The sequence below is a fragment of the Aegilops tauschii genome, chromosome 3 (genome assembly GCF_002575655.3).
Source record: "Aegilops tauschii subsp. strangulata cultivar AL8/78 chromosome 3, Aet v6.0, whole genome shotgun sequence".
Lineage (NCBI taxonomy): Eukaryota > Viridiplantae > Streptophyta > Magnoliopsida > Poales > Poaceae > Aegilops > Aegilops tauschii.
In genome coordinates this window covers 585,130,000-585,153,901 of record NC_053037.3, presented here as the reverse complement: position 1 = coordinate 585,153,901, position 23,902 = coordinate 585,130,000, and the positions used below count along the sequence as shown (strand labels likewise).

Genomic DNA, 23,902 nt, shown 5'->3' with positions numbered 1-23,902 from the left:
TATGACAATGATGAAGTGTCTCATAATAAACGGAACGGTGGAAAGTTGCATGGCAATATATCTCGGAATGGCTATAGAAATGCCATAATAGGTAGGTATGGTGGCTATTTTGAGGATATGTGGTGGGTTTATGCTACCGGCGAAAGTTGCGCGGTACTAGAGAGGCTAGCAATGGCGGAAAGGTGAGAGTGCGTATAATCCATGGACTCAACATTAGTCATAAAGAACTCAAATATTTATTGCAAAAATCTATAAGTCATCAGAACCAAGCACTACGCGCATGCTCCTAGGGGAAGGGTTGGTAGGAGTTAACCATCACGCGATCCCGACCTCCACACAAAGGATGACAATCAAAGAAATACTTCACGCTCCAAATTTGTTACACAACGGTTCACCATACGTGCATGCAACGGGACTCACAAACCTCAACACAAGTATTTCTCAAATTCACAATTACTCCACTAGCATGACTCTAATATCACCATCTTCATATCTCAAAACAATCATAAAGAATCAAACTTCTCATAGTATTCAATGCACTTTTTATGAAAGTTTTTATTATATCCCCCTTGGATGCCCATCATATTAGGACTAATTTTATAACCAAAGCAAATTACCATGTTGTTCTAAAAGACTCTCAAAATAATATAAGTGAAGCATGAGAGTTCATTAATTTCTATAAAATAAAACCACCGCCGTGCTATAAAAAGATATAAGTGAAGTACTAGAGCAATATTGCCTAGCTCAAAAGATATAAGTGAAGCACATGGAGTATTCTAATAAATCATGATTCATGCGTGTCTCTCCCAAAAGGTGTGTACAGCAAGGATGATTGTGGTAAACTAAAAATCAAAGACTCAAATCATACAAGACGTTCCAAGCAAAACACATATCATGTGGTGAATAAAAATATAGCCTCAAGTAAAGTTACCGATAGATGAAGACGAAAGAGGGGATGCCTTCTGGGGCATCCCCAAGCTTAGGCTTTTGGTTGTCCTTGAATATTACCTTGGGGTGCCTTGGGCATCCCCAAGCTAAGGCTCTTGCCACTCCTTATTCCATAGTCCATCAAATCCTTACCCAAAACTTGAAAACTTCACAACACAAAACTCAACAGAAAATCTCATGAGCACCGTTAGTATAAGAAAATAAATTACCACTTTAAGGTACTATTGCAAACTCATTCTTTATTTATATTATTGTAATATCTACTGTATTCCAACTTCTCCATGGTTCGTACCCCCGATACTACTGTTGGGAATCGTAGCATAATTTTAAAATTTTCCTACGCTCACCAAGATGCATCTATGGAGTATACTAGCAACGAGGGGAAAGGAGTGCATCTACATACCCTTGTAGATCGCGAGCGGAAGCGTTCCAATGAACGTGGATGACGGAGTCGTACTCGCCGTGATTCAAATCACCGATGACCGAGTGCCGAACGGACGGCACCTCTGCGTTCAACACACGTACGGTGCAGCGACGTCTCCTCCTTCTTGATCCAGCAAGGGGGAAGGAGAGGTTGATGGAGATCCAGCAGCACGACGGCGTGGTGGTGGATGCAGCGGGATGCCGGCAGGGCTTCGCCGAGCTTCTACGAGAGAGAGAGAGGTGTAGCAGGGGAGGAGGGAGGCGCCCAAGGCTGAGATTTTGCTGTCCTCCCTCCCCCCCCCTTTATATAGGGCCCCTGGGAGGGGGGCGCCGGCCAAAACCCCATCTGGTGGGGGGGCGGCGGCCAGGGGGGTGCCTTGCCCCCCAAGGCAAGTGGGGCGCCCCCTTGCCCTAGGGTTTCCAACCCTAGGCGCAGGGGGAAGGCCCATGGGGGGAGCCCAGCCCACTAGGGGCTGGTTCCCTTCCCACTTCAGCCCACGGGGCCCTCCGGGATAGGTGGCCCCACCCGGTGGACCCCCGGGACCCTTCCGGTGGTCCCGGTACAATACCGGTAACCCCCGAAACTTTCCCGGTGGCCGAAACTTGACTTCCTATATATAATTCTTCACCTCCGGACCATTCCGGAACTCCTCGTGAAGTCCGGGATCTCATCCGGGACTCCGAACAACTTTCGGGTTTCCGCATACACATATCTCTACAACCCTAGCGTCACCGAACCTTAAGTGTGTAGACCCTACGGGTTCGGGAGACATGCAGGCATGACCGAGACGCCTCTCCGGTCAATAACCAACAGCGGGATCTGGATACCCATGTTGGCTCCCACATGTTCCACGATGATCTCATCGGATGAACCACGATGTCGAGGATTCAATCAATCCCGTATACAATTCCCTTTGTCCATCGGTATGTTACTTGCCCGTGATTCGATCGTCGGTATCCCAATACCTTGTTCAATCTCGTTACCGGCAAGTCTCTTTACTCGTACCGCAATGCATGATCCCGTGACTAACGCCTTAGTCACATAGAGCTCATTATGATGATGCATTACCGAGTGGGCCCAGAGATACCTCTCCGTCACACGGAGTGACAAATCCCAGTCTCGATCCGTGCCAACCCAACAGACACTTTCGGAGATACCCGTAGTGCACCTTTATAGTCACCCAGTTACGTTGTGACGTTTGGCACACCCAAAGCACTCCTACGGTATCCGGGAGTTGCACGATCTCATGGTCTAAGGAAAAGATGCTTGACATTGGAAAAGCTCTAGCAAACGAAACTACACGATCTTTTATGCTATGCTTAGGATTGGGTCTTGTCCATCATATCATTCTCCTAATGATGTGATCCCGTTATCAACGACATCCAATGTCCATAGTCAGGAAACCATGACTATCTGTTGATCAATGAGCTAGTCAACTAGAGGCTTACTAGGGACACGTTGTGGTCTATGTATTCACACATGTATTACGATTTCCGGACAATACAATTATAGCATGAACAATAGACAATTACCATGAACAAAGAAATATAATAATAACCATTTATTATTGCCTCTAGGGCATATTTCCAACAGTCTCCCACTTGCACTAGAGTCAATAATCTAGTTACATTGTGATGAATCGAACACCCATTGCGTCCTGGTGTTGATCATGTTTTGCCCTAGGGAGAGGTTTAGTCAACGGATCTGCTACATTCAGGTCCGTATGTACTTTACAAATATCTATGTCTCCATTTTGAACACTTTCACGAATGGAGTTGAAGCGACGCTTGATATGCCTGGTCTTCCTGTGAAACCTGGGATCCTTCGCAAGTGCAATAGCTCCAGTGTTGTCACAGAAGAGAGTCATCGGGCCCGACGCATTGGGAATCACCCCTAGGTCGGTAATGAACTCCTTCATCCAGACTGCTTCCTGTGCTGCCTCCGAGGCTGCCATGTACTCCGCTTCACATGTAGATCCCGCCACGACGCTTTGCTTGCAACTGCACCAGCTTACTGCTCCTCCATTCAAAATATACATGTATCCGGTTTGTGACTTTGAGTCATCCAGATCTGTGTCGAAGCTAGCGTCGACGTAACCCTTTACGACGAGCTCTTCGTCACCTCCATAAACGAGAAACATATCCTTAGTCCTTTTCAGGTACTTCAGGATATTCTTGACCGCTGTCCAGTGTTCCATGCCGGGATTACTTTGGTACCTTCCTACCAAACTTACGGCAAGGTTTACATCAGGTCTGGTACACAGCATGGCATACATAATAGACCCTATGGCCGAGGCATAGGGGATGACACTCATCTTTTCTATATCTTCTGCCGTGGTCGGGCATTGAGCCGTGCTCAATTGCACACCTTGCAATACAGGCAAGAACCCCTTCTTGGACTGATCCATATTGAACTTCTTCAATATCTTGTCAAGGTATGTACTCTGTGAAAGACCAATGAGGCGTCTTGATCTATCTCTATAGATCTTGATGCCTAATATATAAGCAGCTTCTCCAAGGTCCTTCATTGGAAAACACTTATTCAAATAGGCCTTTATACTTTCCAAGAATTCTATATCATTTCCCATCAATAGTATGTCATCCACATATAATATGAGAAATGCTACAGAGCTCCCACTCACTTTCTTGTAAACACAAGCTTCTCCATAAGTCTGTGTAAACCCAAACGCTTTGATCATCTCATCAAAGCGGATGTTCCAACTCCGAGATGCTTGCACCAGCCCATAGATTGAGCGCTGGAGCTTGCATACTTTGTTAGCATTCTTAGGATCGACAAAACCTTCCGGCTGCATCATATACAACTCTTCCTTAAGGAAGCCATTAAGGAATGTCGTTTTGACGTCCATCTGCCATATCTCATAATCATAGTATGCGGCAATTGCTAACATGATTCGGACGGACTTCAGCTTCGCTACGGGTGAGAAAGTCTCATCGTAGTCAACCCCTTGAACTTGTCGATAACCCTTAGCGACAAGTCGAGCCTTATAGATGGTCACATTACCATCCGCGTCCGTCTTCTTCTTAAAGATCCATTTGTTTTCTATGGCTCGCCAATCATCGGGCAAGTCAGTCAAAGTCCATACTTCGTTTTCATACATGGATCCTATCTCGGATTTCATGGCTTCTAGCCATTTGTTGGAATCCGGGCCCGCCATCGCTTCTTCATAGTTCGAAGGTTCACCGTTGTCTAACAACATGATTTCTAGGACAGGGTTGCCGTACCACTCTGGTGCGAAACGTGTCCTTGTGGACCTACGAAGTTCAGTAGTAACTTGATCCAAAGCTTCATGATCATCATCATTAACTTCCTCCCCAGTCGGTGCAGGCACCACAGGAACATCTTCCCGCGCTGCGCTACTTTCCGGTTCGGAAGGGGTGACTATCACCTCATCAAGTTCCACTTTCCTCCCACTCAATTCTTTCGAGAGAAACTCCTTCTCTAGAAAGGACCCGTTCTTGGCAACGAAGATCTTGCCTTCGGATCTGAGGTAGAAGGTGTACCCAATAGTTTCCTTAGGGTATCCTATGAAGACGCATTTCTCCGACTTGGGTTCAAGCTTTTCAGGTTGATGTTTCTTGACATAAGCATCGCATCCCCAAACTTTTAGAAACGACAGCTTAGGTTTCTTCCCAAACCATAATTCATACGGTGTTGTCTCAACGGATTTCGACGGAGCCCTATTTAAAGTGAATGCGGCACTCTCTAAAGCATAGCCCCAAAATGAGAGCGGTAAATCGGTAAGAGACATCATAGATCGCACCATATCCAATAGAGTGCGATTACGACGTTCGGACACACCGTTTCTCTGAGGTGTTCCAGGCGGCGTGAGTTGTGAAACTATTCCACATTTCCTTAAGTGTGTACCAAACTCGTGACTTAAATATTCTCCACCACGATCTGATCGTAAGAATTTTATTTTCCTGTCACGTTGATTCTCAACCTCACTCTGAAATTCCTTGAACTTTTCAAAGGTTTCAGACTTGTGTTTGATTAGGTAGACATACCCATATCTACTTAAGTCATCAGTAAGAGTGAGAACATAACGATATCCTCCGCGAGCCTCAACACTCATTGGACCGCACACATCGGTATGTATGATTTCCAATAAGTTGGTTGCTCGCTCCATTGTTCCGGAGAACGGAGTCTTGGTCATCTTGCCCATGAGGCATGGTTCGCACGTGTCAAATGATTCGTAATCAAGAGACTCCAAAAGTCCATCTGCATGGAGCTTCTTCATGCGCTTGACACCAATGTGACCAAGGCGGCAGTGCCACAAGTATGTGGGACTATCGTTATCAACTTTACATCTTTTGGTATTCACACTATGAATATGTGTATCATCACGTTCGAGATTCATCAAAAATAAACCATTGACCAGCGGGGCATGACCATAAAACATATCTCTCAAATAAATAGAACAACCATTATTCTCGGATTTAAATGAGTAGCCATCTCGAATTAAACGAGATCCAGATACAATGTTCATGCTCAAAGCTGGCACTAAATAACAATTATTGAGGTTTAAAACTAATCCCGTGGGTAGATGCAGAGGTAGCGTGCCGACGGCGATCACATCGACCTTGGAACCATTCCCGACGCGCATCGTCACCTCGTCCTTCGCCAGTCTCCGTTTATTCCGTAGTTCCTGTTTTGAGTTACAAATATGAGCAACCGCACCGGTATCAAATACCCAGGAGCTACTACGAGTACTGGTAAGGTACACATCAATTACATGTATATCACATATACCTTTGGTGTTGTCGGCCTTCTTGTCCGCTAAGTACTTGGGGCAGTTCCGCTTCCAGTGACCACTTCCCTTGCAATAAAAGCACTCAGTTTCAGGCTTGGGTCCATTCTTTGACTTCTTCCCGGCAACTGGCTTACCGGGCGCGGCAACTCCCTTGCCGTCCTTCTTGAAGTTCTTCTTACCCTTGCGCTTCTTGAACTTAGTGGTTTTATTCACCATCAACACTTGATGTTCTTTTCTGATCTCCACCTCCGCTGATTTCAGCACTGAATATACCTCGGGAATGGTCTTTTCCATCCCCTGCATATTGTAGTTCATCACAAAGCTCTTGAAGCTTGGTGGAAGCGACTGAAGGATTCTGTCAATGACCGCGTCATCCAGAAGATTAACTCCCAGCTGAGTCAAGCGGTTGTGCAACCCAGACATTCTGAGTATGTGCTCACTAACAGAACTATTCTCCTCCATTTTACAGCTGAAGAACTTGTCGGAGACTTCATATCTCTCGACCCGGGCATGAGCTTGGAAAACCAATTTCAGCTCCTCGAACATCTCATATGCTCCATGTTTCTCAAAACGCTTTTGGACACCCGGTTCTAAGCTGTAAAGCATGCCGCACTGAACGAGGGAGTAATCATCAGCACGTGATTGCCAAGCGTTCATAACGTCTTGGTTCTCAGGGATTGGTGCTTCACCTTGCGGTGCTTCTAAGACATAATCTTTCTTGGCTACTATGAGGATGATCCTCAGGTTCCGGACCCAGTCCGTATAGTTGCTGCCATCATCTTTCAGCTTGGTTTTCTCTAGGAACGCGTTGAAATTGAGGACAACGCTGGCCATTTGATCTACAAGACATAGTGTAAACATTTTAGACTAAGTTCATGATAATTAAGTTCATCTAATCAAATTACTCAATGAACTCCCACTCAGATAGACATCCCTCTAGTCATCTAAGTGAAACATGATCCGAGTTAACTAGGCCGTGTCCGATCATCACGTGAGACGGACTAGTCAAGATCGGTGAACATCTCCATGTTGATCGTATCTTCTATACGACTCATGCTCGACCTTTCGGGCCTCCGTGTTCCGAGGCCATGTCTGTACATGCTAGGCTCGTCAAGTCAACCTAAGTGTATTGCGTGTGTTCCGAGGCCATGTCTGTACATGCTAGGCTCGTCAACACCCGTTGTATGCGAACGTTAGAATCTATCACACCCGATCATCACGTGGTGCTTCGAAACAACGAACCTTCGCAACGGTGCACAGTTAGGGTGAACACTTTTCTTGAAATTATCATAAGGGATCATCTTACTTACTACCGTCGTCCTAAGCAAATAAGATGCAAAAACATGATAAACATCACATGCAATCAAATAGTGACATGATATGGCCAATATCATTATGCTCCTTTGATCTCCATCTTCGGGGCACCATGATCATCTTCGTCACCGGCATGACACCATGATCTCCATCATCATGATCTCCATCATTGTGTCTTCATGAAGTCCTCACGCCAACGATTACTTCTACTTCTATGGCTAACGCGTTTAGCAACAAAGTAAAGTAATTTACATGGCGTTATTAATGACACGCAGGTCATACAAAATAATAAAGACAACTCCTATGGCTCCTGCCGGTTGTCATACTCATCGACATGCAAGTCGTGATTCCTATTACAAGAATATGATGAATCTCATACATCACATATATCATTCATCACATCTTCTGGCCATATCACATCACATAACACATACTGCAAAAACAAGTTAGACGTCCTCTAATTGTTGTTGCAAGTTTTTACGTGGTTTGTAGGTTTCTAGCAAGAACGTTTCTTACCTACGTATGACCACAACGTGATTTGCCAATTTCTATTTACCCTTCATAAGGACCCTTTTCATCGAATCCGTTCCGACTAAAGTAGGAGAGACAGACACCCGCTAGCCACCTTATGCATCTAGTGCATGTCAGTCGGTGGAACCTGTCTCACGTAAGCGTACGTGTAAGGTCGGTCCGGGCCGCTTCATCCTACAATGCCGTCGAAACAAGAAACGACTAGTAGCGGCAAGAAGAATTGGCAACATCAACGCCCACAACTTCTTTGTGTTCTACTCGTGCATAGTAACTACGCATAGGCCTGGCTCTGATACCACTGTTGGGAATCGTAGCATAATTTCAAAATTTTCCTACGCTCACCAAGATGCATCTATGGAGTATACTAGCAACGAGGGGAAATGAGTGCATCTACATACCCTTGTAGATCGCGAGCGGAAGCGTTCCAATGAACGTGGATGACAGAGTCGTACTCGCCGTGATTCAAATCACCGATGACCGAGTGCCGAACGGACGGCACCTCCGCGTTCAACACACGTACGGTGCAGCGACGTCTCCTCCTTCTTGATCCAGCAAGGGGGAAGGAGAGGTTGATGGAGATCCAGCAGCACGACGGCATGGTGGTGGATGCAGCGGGATGCCGGCAGGGCTTCGCCGAACTTCTACGAGAGAGAGAGAGAGAGGTGTAGCAGTGGAGGAGGGGGCGCCCAAGGCTGAGATTTTGCTGCCCTCCCTCCCCCCTTTATATAGGCCCCCTGGGAGGGGGGGCCGGCCAAAACCCCATCTGGTGGGGGTGGGGGGCGGCGGCCAGGGGGGTGCCTTGCCCCCCAAGGCAAGTGGGGCGCCCCCTTGCCCTAGGGTTTCCAACCCTAGGCGCAGGGGGAAGGCCCATGGGGGGGCGCCCAGCCCACTAGGGGCTGGTTCCCTTTCCACTTCAGCCCACGGGGCCCTCCGGGATAGGTGGCCCCACCCGGTGGACCCCCGGGACCCTTCCGGTGGTCCCGGTACAATACCGGTAACCCCCGAAACTTTCCCGGTGGCCGAAACTTGACTTCCTATATATAATTCTTCACCTCCGGACCATTCCGGAACTCCTCGTGACGTCCGGGATCTCATCCGGGACTCCGAACAACTTTCGGGTTTCCGCATACACATATCTCTACAACCCTAGCGTCACCGAACCTTAAGTGTGTAGACCCTACGGGTTCGGGAGACATGCAGATATGACCGAGACGCCTCTCCGGTCAATAACCAACAGCGGGATCTGGATACCCATGTTGGCTCCCACATGTTCCACGATGATCTCATCAGATGAACCACGATGTCGAGGATTCAATCAATCCCGTATACAATTCCCTTTGTCCATCGGTATGTTACTTGCCCGTGATTCGATCGTCGGTATCCCAATACCTTGTTCAATCTCGTTACCGGCAAGTCTCTTTACTCGTACCGCAATGCATGATCCCGTGACTAACGCCTTAGTCACATAGAGCTCATTATGATGATGCATTACCGAGTGGGCCCAGAGATACCTCTCCGTCACACGGAGTGACAAATCCCAGTCTCGATCCGTGCCAACCCAACAGACACTTTCGGAGATACCCGTAGTGCACCTTTATAGTCACCCAGTTACGTTGTGACGTTTGGCACACCCAAAGCACTCCTACGGTATCCGGGAGTTGCACGATCTCATGGTCTAAGGAAAAGATGCTTGACATTGGAAAAGCTCTAGCAAACGAAACTACACGATCTTTTATGCTATGCTTAGGATTGGGTCTTGTCCATCATATCATTCTCCTAATGATGTGATCTCGTTATCAACGACATCCAATGTCCATAGTCAGGAAACCATGACTATCTGTTGATCAACGAGCTAGTCAACTAGAGGCTTACTAGGGACACGTTGTGGTCTATGTATTCACACATGTATTACGATTTCCGGACAATACAATTATAGCATGAACAATAGACAATTACCATGAACAAAGAAATATAATAATAACCATTTATTATTGCCTCTAGGGCATATTTCCAACAACTACCCATAGATTCATCAAAATAAGCAAACAACACGCGAAAAACAGAATCTGTCAAAAACAGAACAGTCTGTAGTAATCTGTAACCCTCGAATACTTCTGTAACTCCAACAATCCTGAGAAATTAGGACGTCCTAAGAAATTTGTTTATTAATCTTCTGCAAAAAGAATCAACTGAAAAGCACGTTCCTGTGATTTATGAAAATTATTTTCGTGCGTGCAAAAGTTTCTGTTTTTCAGCAAGATCAAATTAACTATCACCGTAGGCCATCCTAAAGGTATTACTTGGCACAAACACTAATTAAAACACAAAACCACATCTAACCAGAGGCTAGATGATTTATTCAAAGCAAAACAGGAAAAAAAAGCAAGGAACAAAAATAAAATTGGGTTGCCTCCCAACAAGCGCTATTGTTTAACGCCCTTAGCTAGGCATAAAAACACGAATAGATCTAGGTATTGCCATAATAATGTAATGAAAATCTCGAAAACTCATCTCATACTCTCTACGTTCAGCGGCAAGTTTTCTTTGTGGCAAGCAAAAGTAATCAAAAGGGCTAAATTTAATGGGACAAAAATCCCCAAGATCAAGCTCGGGAGGAATTGGTTCCTCCTTTGGCCCTTCATATTGTACAACCAACTCATCATTATAAGCATTCTTTTGGCAAAAAGTCATGAGCTTTTGTTCAAGAGAAAAACCCAACCCGTTGTTTTGGATAGCAAAATCATCGTTACGCTCAGAAATCCTGTCAACTAAAACATCGGTAGGAACCCTCTTTCTTAAATTTTCATTATAAGCAACATGATCTAAGGATCATAAAACATTCTGTCTTCTTGGTTAAAGAGAACTGCTTCTATGGGAGGACGACCAACGTCTACCTATAATGCGCAAAAATTTCATTAGCCTCTTTTATTATAAATCTGAACTCATGTGCTAGAAGATAGTAGCTGCACGCTTAACAGAAGAATGCTCAATATTAGAAAATTCTAGAAAAATCATTTGTACGGATGCATGTGAATAAATTGTCTTTCAAGTTCAACTACGAGCAAACTCGTGTGCTAGAAAGATGGTAGCTGCGCGCTTAACAGAAGAATGCTCAATATTAGAAAATTCTAGAAAAATCCTTTGTATGGAAGGATGCATGTGAATAAATTGTCTTTCAAGTTCAACTACGAGCAAAGATATAGCATCCGCAAGACTACTAGTTTTATGGAGAATAGAACCACCCATAGTGGGTAAAGCATCAGCACAAGTAAAGAAATTTTGAATAACCCCTTTTCCAATAATATTGCCACTACCAATGCGGAACTTTTTAGTGTGCAAAATAGTAGGTTCTTCATGAGGATTAGTATTAGCAAAGCATCGAAGTCCCCCCCCCCCCCCGTCGTTACTACTATCTTTTTCAACAATAACCTCCCCAATTTCAGACATTATGGCAACAAACCAATCCTGCAAACGAGCAACCAGAAAGAAGACGAACAGAAGAAAGGCAAAGAAGAGGCAAATCTTTTCGAAAATCATTTTAGAAGTGGGGGAGAGGAAAACGAGAGGCGAATGGCGAATAATGTAATGCGAGGGATGAGAGTTTATGATGGGTACTTGGTATGTCTTGGCTTGGCATAGATCTCCCCAACAACGGCGCCAGAAATCCTTCCTGCTACCTCTTGAGCTTGCGTTGGTTTTTCCCTTGAAGAGGAAAGGGTGATGCAGCAAAGTAGAGTAAGTATTTCCCTCAGCTTTTGAGAACCAAGGTATCAATCCAGTAGGAGACAATGCACAAGTCACCGAATACTTGCACAAACAATCAACAACTTGCACCCAACGCGATAAAGGGGTTGTCAATCCCTTCACGGTTACTTGCAAAAGTGAGATCTGATAGAGATAGATAAACGGTAAAGTAAATATTTTTGGTATTTTTGGTTTATAGATCGGAAAGTAAAAGATTGCAAAATAGTAGATCGGAAACTAGTATGATGTAAAAGAGACTTAATATGATGGAAAGAGACTCGGGGGCCATATGTTTCACTAGTGGCTTCTCTCAAGATAGAAAATATTACGGTGGGTGAACAAATTACTGCCGAGCAATTGATAGAAGAGCGCATAATTATGACGATATCTAAGGCAATGATCGTGAACATAGGCATCACGTCCGTGTCAAGTAGACCGAAACGATTCTGCATCTACTACTATTACTCCACGCATCGACCGCTATCCAGCATGCATCTAGAGTATTAAGTTCATAAAGAACAGAGTAACGCATTAAGAAAGATGACATGATATAGAGGAATTAACTCAAGCAATATGATGAAAACCCCATCTTTTTATCCTCGATGACAACAATACAATACGTGCCTTGCTGCCCCTACTGTCACTGGGAAAGGACACCGCAAGATTGAACCCAAAGCTAAGCACTTCTCCCATTGCAAGAAAAACCAATATAGTAGGCCAAACTAAACCGATAATTCGAAGAGACTTGCAAAGATATTAAATCATGCATATAAGAATTCAGAGAAGACTCAAATAATATTCATAGATAATCTGATCATAAATCCACAATTCATCGGATCTCGGCAAACACACAGCAAAAGAATATTACATCGAATAGATCTCCAAGAACATCGAGGAGAACATGGTATTGAGAATCAAAGAGAGAGAAGAAACCATCTAGCTACTAGCTACGGACCCATAGGTCTGTGGTAAATTACTCACGCTTTATCGGAGAGGCAATGGTGTTAATGTAGAAGTCCTCCGTGATCGAATCCCCCTCCGGTATGACGCCGGAAAAGGTCCCTAGATGGGATCTCACGGATACAGAAGGTTGCGGCGGTGGAAAAGTGGTTTCGTGGCTCCCCCGGATGTTTTCAGGGTATAAGAGCATATATAGGCGAAGGAACTAGGTCAGGAGACCCACGAGGGGCCCATGAGGCAGGGGCGCGCCCTACCCCCCTTGGCGCGCCCTCCACCCTCGTGGCCGGCTCGTGGCGTCTCCGATTTCATCTCCAAGTCTCCTGGTTTGCTTCTGGTCCAAGATAGATCATCGCGAAAGTTTCATTTCGTTTGGACTCCGTTTGATATTCCTTTTCTGCGAAACTCTAAAACAGGCAAAAAAATAGAAACTAGCATTAGGGTCTAGGTTAATAGGTTAGTCCCAAAAAATAATATAAAATAGCATATAAATGCCTATTATAACCATCCAAAACAGATAATATAATAGCATGAAACGATCAAAAATATAGATATGTTGGAGACGTATCATATCTCCAGAAATCATACGAGACATAGCAAGAGCCATCAGGTCCGTATTCGTTAGGAGGGAACGGAGACCAGAAAAAGCAGAACCGCCGAGAGTAGCCCGCGGTGAGAGAGCTACGTCGCGATTCGTCGCACGGTAGGGAGATCGTGCGAGTAATCAAATTGTTACTCACCGGCTGGAACGAACCGCATTGCTCATACTTGTCCAAGTAGTACGGTGCTACCATGGGATGTAAGAACAGTGGCATGCACGTTAAGTCGACAACCACGCGCCACCTAACATCTCATCCACCCCTCACACCTCCAAGTGACCGCAACTCCATCGGCCACACGAGATCCACCTCCTCCCTGTGACGCTCGCTAATGTGATTTTCACTTTCTTGCCAACGCTAATGTTGTTGACCTCCTCGTTGTCTTGGGCTATTGCCAAAGAAGGCTCGCCCTTCGAGATGAGGCTACTCGAGCCTGGCGCCTTGAACTGCTCCACCACCTGTGCCTGCAGCTGATTCCTCAGGTCCTCGCATGCCTTAACATGATGTAGGTTTTTAAGTGTGGGCTCTCGAAGACGTCTGGCTTGGAGATGACAAACATAACAATAGTATGGTGAAGTTGAGAAAATGCAACAACACATGTTTTTTCCTTGGACGTAAAAATCATTGAACCAGAGCACCGTGATGCTATGAGTTTCTATTTTCTTAGATAGTATATTGATTCCAAATTGGAGTTAATTGGTGCGGGCATAAGATTTGCAACCAAGCAAGGACCAAAAAGAAAACAAAGGCTACAAAGAAGAAAGACAACATTAGGCTATTTTGTCAATGCAAACGGGCATGTCATGTCATTTGAATCTCAGAGGCCATCTTCATCTGCGACGGCCGGAGGTGTTGTCGCAGAAGATTTGAGCACCTTGCCGCTTCCACAAATTCCAGACAGTATACGTGGCTATAACATTGAGCATGTCTCTGTCGCTTCGTACAAGCTATGAATGCACCCTCTCCCACCAGCTCGACAAATTAATGTTGAATGTAAAGGCTAGGGAAAGCCCGGACAATGGAGCAGAGCACACATGTGGTAGCCAAATCTCTTTGTAGAAAGAAAATCATGTCTCAAGTGCGAAGTAGGCTCCAAGACTTTGTCACCGAATTAATGGATGGATAGCTAATGCACTCACCAACCTTCCTTGGTGTAAACAAGATCGGTCCTTATAAACGGCACACTCCTTCGGGGCGTCTACTTGTAGCCTCTGACCATGTTACCAAGATAGGTAGTACAAAGAACCAAACAAACACGGCGGGAGTCGAGGCCCCCGAGCCAGAGAGCACTGAAAACAAAACAATGTGGATTAGCCAATCAATCCCTTATGGAATAAGAATGTGAGGCATATGGGAACACATGATCTCCAGAAACCATACGGGGCATACCAAGAGGAAAAGGGCCCGTATTCGTTAGGAGGAAACGGGCACCAGAAGAGGTCGAAGCCCGAAGAGTATCCCGTAGCGGGAGAGATGCACTGGGATTTTTGGCACGGTGGCAAGATGGCGCGAGTGATCAAGCCGTTATTCGCCGGCTAGAACAAGCTGCACTGCTTACACTTGTCCAAAAAACGGAACCAGCCAAAAAACCTAGGCGACAAAGCCCACCACTGAAGAAAAGCACCAAAAGCGCGAGCAAAACACAAAATTAGCCCGCACTTACGCCGGCGCAAAGCAAACCATAATCCCATATTCCGATCCGATCGCCCACTAGTCACGCCCCACTGAGCTAACCCAGCGTACTACTCCGACTGTACCAGCTGGAGGAGCAGTAGCGTTCCGTTCGCTCGTCCACCAGCGACGCGAGTAAAGTCGCTCGCCCCCCTCCCAACCGCCGCTCCCACCAGCAGCTCGTGCTCTCCGATTAACCTCGCCTCGCTGCGGTTTACCTCTCACTTTCTCCCACCTTCCTCGCCCACCGCACCGCGTCCTCCCCGTCGCCCCCTCCTTAAGCAAGCCACCGACGGCGGCCGCGGAGCAGGGGACCCGGACCACCACCCCCACCACCTAGCAGCAGCAGCCAACCACTGAGGTACCCGGCAGGCAGGCAATGTCCCTCCTCTCCTCGGCGAGGGCGGCGGCGGCGGCGGCCGGCGGGGATGCGTGAGATCGCGGCCCGGGCGCATGGGGAAGGAGGCCGGGGACCAGCGCCAGCGCCCGCCCGACGGGGGCGCCGGCGGAGGCGGCGCCGAAGGTAGCGGGCGATGCGGGTGCGGAGGGGCGGTGCGGCTGCAATGCGTGGCGGCGCTCGTGCTGGGCGCGGCCGTGCTGCTCTCCGCGCTCTTCTGGCTGCCGCCCTTCGCGGGCCGCGGCGGGAGGGGGCCGGAAAGCGCGTCGGATCCCTTCGCCGTCACAGGTCAGTCAGTGCGGGATCTCCCCTCCGGATCGGCCGGCATTGCCAGATCTCGCCTCGGTTTCCGCTGCTACCGGCTGCCGGCCCGGCTTGCGTTTCGTCCGTACGGCCCCGCGCGCCTCTGGATCTGGCTGTACGGACCGGACCGCGGCGGCTGTCGGTGGAGTTTTTGAATCCATCGGCTGCGGGGAGAGTGGTCTGCTAGTATGACTTGTTATTCTCACCTGCTAATTTTAGACTCATCTGGCTGGTTCCTTGATCCGCGCTGCTTTTGGGAATTGAGTAGGTTGAGAAACGTCCACAGTGAATTTGCTACAGTCAGTACGGATGCCTGCCGTCCCGGCGTCCCCAAAAGCTTTGACCGATTCGGTTCGATGCCAGTCATGTAGTATTTGGTTTTGATTTTGCCATGATTTTGTACCGTTGTTAGTCCACATAGTTAATTTTTCATCTGGCTGTAGAATTATCGGTGGTGAAAGCTACTTGAGCTGCCAAAGTGATGGAGTTGCTGTCACTTCCTGTTTCGTGTTGTTGCAACAGCTGTGATGAAGGATTGAGCAGTAGTTGATTACTGCTCATGAATTTTAGGCGTGATATATTCCCACACAATATATTGCTGTCCATGAATTTTAGGTGCGATCTATTCCCAAACGATATATGAATCCTCTCCAGTGGGCTAAAGCAAGAACTTTGACCTCCAATGGATCCTTGCCAATTTTAGGTGGCACTATTGGAGGGTCACGGTTCCAATTTAGTTTAAGCACATGCGGTGATCACTGTTCTTTGTTTTATTGGGTAAGAGTACCAGATGTATTGATGTATGAATGTATCTAATGAAACTGTTTTTTTTTTCCAGATGATATAGTGGCAAGTTTTAGGCTGCAGAAGAATGTTTCCGAGCTCAGGGGAAACCTGTCCAAGCTCGTATTGGACATCTATGCGGAAGTCGGCGTCCCTAACTCCATTGTATGCCCCACCACATCTTTTATTTCACTTTATTGATACGTTCTTCCACAAGTGTTGACTGATGCTTGATGCAAACACAGGTGGCTGTGGATTTACTGCATCCATTAGCTGGATCGAACTGGACAAATGTCATCTTCAGCATTGTGCCTTATCCAAAGAATTCGACTATATCATCAATGGGGTTGAGCATTATTAGGTCATCTTTCATGTCCTTGGTTGTGCGGCAGTCAACACTCCACTTGACCAAGTCCATGTTTGGGAATTCATCATCCTTTGAAGTGCTTAAATTCCCTGGAGGAATAACAATAATTCCTCCGCAACATGCTTTTCCTCCTGAAACACTCCATGCAACTTTTAATTTTACTCTGAATTTCCCAATCTACAAAGTGCAAGACAGAACTGATGAATTAAAGGATCAAATGAAGAAAGGGCTACTACTCAATTCTAATGAGGTTAGTGATTCATTCTGGTCCTGTTGACCTGTTCCTTCTTTGTCCATCACAATCATCGATTTATTTATATGTCTGAAGGATCTGGGTATTTGTTTGTTTCTTTATGTAGTTCTTGCATTTACAACTGTATGTAATACAGTCCACACATCCAAACTTTTAGTTGTGTGATATCTTGTTCTGTTTTTGATTTCTGTCGGTGTCTTTTGCACATATTACTTTGCAGGGCATGCGTGCAAATGCAGCCCTATGAGTATGAGAGATCCTTCATGCAGTAGAACTTATAGGATTGTGTGATATAATTATCATTCCATGTATTTAGCAAGCATCACGTGGATTGGAAACTGGTTGTTATGCTTAGTTTGGTACCATATAGTGTTCTAAAAAACACATGCTAGCAAGTCTATGTTTCTCATCTTAACACAAAGCTATCTCATTCTCTAATCTTCGAATGCATTTCTCCCATTCTTGTGTCCCACTCTACTAGACACAATGAAAAAAGAATAGGGCTGGGAGCCTGAGACTTCAATATATATCAGAAATTTTATTGTGCAAAAAGTTGGTGTGTAGTAGCTTACATTGCCCTGCTTTTTCTTCCTTAATTGAATTGTGATATTGTGCATTGCAGAATCTTTATTTCAAATTGGGAAATTTGCAAGGATCAACAATTCTTCCTCCAACAATTGTTGAGACCTACATTGTTCGTGTTGTTGGGAATCACCAGCCATCTGTACCAAGGATGAAGCAGTTGGCCCAAACAATTACTAATTCATCTAAAGGGAACCTTGGTCTGAACCACACCGTATTTGGCAAAGTAAAGCAGATAAGCCTTTCCTCCTATCTTAATCGCTCTTTACATAGCAGGGGCAGTTCTGATGCACCTAGTCAAGCACCAATGCAACATCATGGTCATCACGGCCATCATCACCATCACCATGGTCATGAAAGCAACAGGCATTTGGCTCCTGCTCCTCTCCCTGTACATACACCCAGATATGTTGCTCCACCTCCATCTGGGTGTCCATATGGCAACAGGGCAAAGAGCAGGGTTCCTGTGGCGCCAGCTGCTGAGCCTGTAGCCAATGATCACCGTTTTACTCATCCTGCCGCTTCACCACCTCATCCATTATCACCTTCTTCTGTTCGTCATCCTCCACGTGATCCTAATATGCACAGTAGACCTCCCGTTCCGTCCCCTCCAGTTCTTCCAGAGCCGCCTTTGCCCAGTGTTTCTTTTAGTCATGCACACCCTCCAAGTGAGCATGGGACAGGAACCGGTCCTTCTGCTGGAATGTCTGTGGCCCCTGCACCGCATTCATGTGAGTTCTTTTCCCCTCTTTATTTTCCCATAATTGTCAGTGATTGTTATTTCCAAAAGACTCATTGTAAAATACATGCAAAGGAAGTAAAACATTGTCCAAAGGGGTAACTATTTGACTGATACATACTCAGAGGAGGATTTTGACGCTTCATCCAAGTTTTAGTTGTTCTAGTCATATATCTGCTCCTGTGGGTAATACAACAAGTCCTGTTCTAGTCATATATCTGCTCCTGTGGGTAATAATACAACAAGTCCTGTTCTAGTCATATATCTGCTCCTGTGGGTAATAATACAACAAGTCCTGTTCTAGTCATATATCTGCTCCTGTGGGTAAGACAATAAATCCACTTCATTTGGTTGGTACCTTATCAGTATTGATCTTAGTGCCCAACTGATAAGTTGGATCAATTTTTTTCCAAGGCTTTCTTTCTGTTGATTTATTCCCCGTGCGTTTATACCGCTGCCAGGTAATTTGAGTTCCAAGATGAGCTCACAGTTTGTTGAGATGAATTTAATTATTTCAAAATAACCTAGAGCAAAGATAACAGTCAAATTGAACATTTCATTTCTGGATTTTGGCTTTCCATCTGTAATATCTCGTGTGCATTTTGAAATATGTTTGACCTACTATGCCATTTATGGTTCGTTTCTTTAGTACTCCCTCCGTCCCATAATGTAAGATATTTTTTGACACTACACTAGTGTGGAGTAGTTTATTACTGGGTATTTTTCTTGGATAGCTATGGATCGGTATTTGTATCCAGCTATTGATAATTCCGTTAAGATGCCACTGTCCCACCTAGCCTAGAGTATATTTTCCGGTCGATCAAGCAGTCTTTCGTTTTTTGCATGCCTACCTCATGTAGCATTTTTTTCTCCGAAGAATCATGTCCTCGTTTTCACTAACTATCTTGTCCCATTGACCTACACTATGCAGCTAATGCTAGCCGGAGGCTCTCCTGTCAGTGGGTCCTGGTACCCCTCATATATACCCTGCTTTGGAGCCTACTATGACAGAAGAGAACCCGCGGCTAACCAGACAATTCGAAATAGAGATTTTCCAAGATAGAGGACAAGGCGCCTCTCGGTTTTCTTCTTTTCCGGTTTACTACAGCCGGCCGGGCGAGTGGTGAAGCACAAGGCAGCACCCCCCTTGCCTCAGGCACGCTGTCGTTTGTTATACGTACTTGTTAGTGGGATGTAAATATGGATGGGTATAAGGCAAGTAAGCAAGGCAAAGAATGGGCAGGCAGCTGTGCTCGTAGTGGTCAAAGCCACAGCGGTGGCAGGCCCTTCTCTAGCACATGCATATGCTTGGCCAGGTTTGCCATGTACTGCTGCTGTTCAGAAGAGGATTGTTAAAATGTAAAAGCTTTCTTTTTACATGAGATGGCATGGCTTTTGGCACCGGTATACGGTGGCTTGGTTCTGCTTATAGTTTTGAGCTGCTCGATCTTATGCGTTGTTGCCTCTGAAATTCTGTTGATTTTCTCTTTTCTCTATGTACATGTTGATGCTGATGCTGATGTTGTTGCCTACGGAGTTGTCGTGGGAAAGAGTTCAGAAACTGGGTTCAAGTCCTATACTTGGTAATCCAATTTATTTCAGTGGTTAACTAGCATGCACATGCCTAAGAAAATGATTGTCCCGTCTAGGTCACCACAACTCTTTTGCACAAAATGGTTCCTTCTTCCTATCTGCACACAGGTATTTTCCACACAACACTCGCACGCTTCCCCGCACTGTGAAGGACCGCTCTAAGTCTGCAACCAGCTTTGTCCCTCTGCTACCCCTGTATACTCTAGACATGCGGGAGGCTGGGCAAATGGAAGGAACGCCTCCATGGAGGATGTATTTCCAAACACCTTGAAGTTGGAATGCACTAATATTGCAGCAAGTGAGACAACTGGAAGCAAAGACTCAGCCAAAAACGTATTTCTGCACACCTTTCATTCCCAATGCATACTTATTACCACTACTGTTTTGGACATCTGATATTGATCGCCTTTGGTAGCCATGGTAAAAGGGGCTATGTAGGCAAGAGTGTGTATATAAGAAGGCTACATGCAAGGATATGAGGCAGCCATGCGCGTTCTGAGCTTTATAAGCATGACCCTACTGAAAGGTTGGTAAGCATGTTAATTAGCCCCGATTCGTCGAAAGGTGACATTTCAGATAATTTACTGGTCTTGAAAATGCAAAATGCATGATCATACAATAAATATATATAGGCAATCGTACATATATGCTCCGTCCATTAAAGTATACAGAGGAGCCACAAAATATAAGAAACTCTCGTTAGCAGGCTCCACCCTATTTTCACAGTTATTTCCTCAGACGCAAGTGCAACTCAGAGTCATTCCAAGGGAGTAGAATCATTGTGCAACTAAGACAGGGGAAATGCTTTTGTTCTTCACAGTGAGATTGATGGCAGCGCCATTTCTGTTCGCCCCATCGTCTTCCTTGTTTTCCACTCTATCACAACATCATGTCCAACAATGAAGATGTGTTAGGGTTATTGGCACAACCTCTAAACCGGGATTTGGTAGGTGATATCGATGGAAAAGTACATGACTAGATTGCGGGCATAGGGGACACCCACCATGCTTCCTCTCTCTACCACCGCTGTTGCTAGGAGTGGCACATCGATTCCGGCGACTAGTGATGCACGACCTGCACCGAGGTATACTCCCCAAGTCCCCGTTCTCCCGCTTTGCTCGTGTACTGTAAAATCTTGTTCCTGGTTCTTAATGTGCATGAACAATAGGTCCTCATGAGGAGATTGAGGGGGTTGAGGAAGAGAGGCGGAAATCGACCCAGGTTTTACAAACGAAATACTTTGTTCCTCTTGCAGTATCTGCATGTCGCTGTTATGCAGTGTCTCACTTTCGGCAGATCTATACTGCCGTCTTATTATGTTGGCTCATCCACAGGCGCATCATCGTTGCCACTGCGTTCTCTCCTCGGAAATACATGACAGTTTCTTTTTGTGACGACCCATGTAATTTATCTAGATGGCATCGTTTATCGTCATTGCTCTCGATCTCTCTCACTCTCTAGCTCGGGACCTCTGATGCTATTCGTCTTTGTTTCTCTGCTAGTACTATCCTACATAGTTAGAGGCTACAAGAGACAACAGGGAACCATGCATCATTTATAAGTGCCGGTCATGCTTCGGCTAAGAGAGCTTGGTGACCACATTAGCTATTCACATATTCATTTTTTGACCAAGTCTTAGAGTCTGGGTTGAGCCTTAATTCATAGTTTCCCAAAGTGGTTTGGCTACCAACTGCCCCTACTACCCAATTAAACTGATGAACTAAATGATCAAATGAAGACTAGTCAATTCTAATGAGGCTAGTGCTTCCTTCTGGCCATTCCTTATCTTTGTCCATCACACTCATTTTTATTTATATGTGTGAAGGATTTGGATATTTTCATTCTTTATGTAGTTCTTACATTTATATCTGTATGTAATACAATCCACATATACAACTTTTTTTCTTCGAAAAGGACGTTGAAACCCCCTACATCCAAGGATGCACACAACCATTTTTATTATATTATTCAATAGTCTCACAAAATAAATACACGGATTAATCCAAAGCCACCTTCTTGACGTCCTCAGTCACTGCACCTATAAGCTTGATGAAGTGCCCCTCGTATCAACACACACCATCTAATCCGATAGCCTCACCAAGCCGTCCAACGGCGAGCCGACAGGACCAATCGATCTACGCGACGCTCAGCGCGCACCGTGTGCGCATGCTCTAAAATTCGCCATCGCTATATTCAGCTATCCCATCTTCATGAGGGATCGACACTTTGACCTTGCCGGGCCTCTTTGCCGTCAACGCCACCACGACGCCAGACAGTGCCAACCTCTGATATCTTGCATTCTGTTTTTGAAATTTAAGGTTATGTAAGAACATCGGTGTCTTTTTGAGTTGCTCATTGTACTTTGCAGGGCATGCGCTCAAATGTAGTCCTATATATGCGTATGACAGAGCTTTTGGTGCAGTCGATCCATAGATTTGTGCGATATAATTACCATCCCAAGTATTTAGTTTGAGTATTATGATTATTAGGAAAGATAGGATAGCGTAGGATCTTACCCTACCTTGTCTTGTACTCCAAGTTAGTCATTGTACTCCCATATATATGCCCACGAGGCTCTAGCAATAAACATCGATTCCACCAATCCCTCTCTAATCCCTTCTAACATTTAGCAAGCATCACATGGATCGAAAACTGGTTGCTATGCTTAGTTTTGTGCCATAGTGTTGTTCTGAAAACACATTCTAGCAAAGTCTGTGTTTTCGATCTTAACACAAGCTATCTCATTCTATAATCTTTGGAATGCATTTCTCGCATTCTTCTGTCCCACTCTACTAGACACGATCTGGAAAAAAGAATAGGCTGGGAGCCTGAGATCTTAGTTTATATATCAGAAAATTTATTGTGCAAGATGTTGGTGTGCGGTAGCTTACATTGCCATACTTTTTCTTCCTCAATTGAATTGTGATATTGTGCATTGCAGCATCTTTATATGAAACATGGAAATTTGCAAGGTAAACAATTCTTCCTCCAACTAGTGTTGACACCTACATTGTTTGTGTTGTTAGGATTCACCAGCCATCTGTAGTTGGCGCAAACAATTACTAATTCATACAAGATATCTTTCCGCGCACCTCTCATTCCCAACGCATGCTTATCCAATACAACAAATTAGTACTACTAGGTTTGGGCATCTGATATTGATCTCCTCTGGTAGTCATGGAAAAAGTGGCCATGGTAGGTAAGAGTGTATATAAGAAGGCTACATGAATGATGAAGGCAGTCATATGTCCATTGTGCTTTATAAGCGCGGCGCTACCGAAAAGTTGGTAGAGGCATGTTAATTAGCCCCGATTCGTGAAAAGACAATATTTGAGATAATTACCTTGTCTCCAAAATGCGAAATATATGATCATACAATAAATATGAAAAAGCCTACATACTCCCCCGTTCTAGTATACAGGGTACCCACAGAACTCATGCATAAAAGACTAACGACGAACTCCACCCAGTTTTCACATTTATCATCTAAGATGCACGTGCAACTCAGAGCTATTGCCGGGGAGTAGAACCATAGTGGAATTAAGATGGGGAAGTGCTTCTATTTTTCTAGTATACAGGGTACCCACAGGGCTCCAGTTTTGTTGGTCCCATCGTCCTCCTTGTTTTCCACTCTATCACAACACCATGTTCAACAACATAGATGAGTTAGAGTTTCTGGCACACCTGCTAAACTAGGATTCAGTAGATGAGATCGATAGAGAAGTACACGAGTAGATTGCGCGGACATAGCGGAGAACGATGCCATTGCCATGGTGGAGGTGGTGATCATCACTTTCGAGGAACACAACACTAGTGTCGTGGCGGAGACTACAATGGCTAGGGAGGACGAGTACGACACCAGTCACAGATGCTTCATTCGACATGGTGAAAAACCAACACATCATTGTCAATGGTTCAGACATCAA

General features: G+C 45.3%; 1 protein-coding gene across 1 annotated transcript; it reads left to right on the top strand.

Moving 5' to 3' along the window:
- Positions 1-15,077: 15,077 nt before the first annotated feature.
- Positions 15,078-19,765, top strand: LOC109764096 (uncharacterized). Its single transcript, XM_020322941.4, has 5 exons — positions 15,078-15,644; positions 16,498-16,607; positions 16,688-17,059; positions 17,685-18,375; positions 19,315-19,765. The coding sequence occupies exons 1-5, from the start codon at positions 15,413-15,415 to the stop codon at positions 19,389-19,391; spliced, it is 1,482 nt and encodes a 493-aa protein (XP_020178530.1). The 5' UTR covers positions 15,078-15,412; the 3' UTR covers positions 19,392-19,765.
- Positions 19,766-23,902: the final 4,137 nt, after the last annotated feature.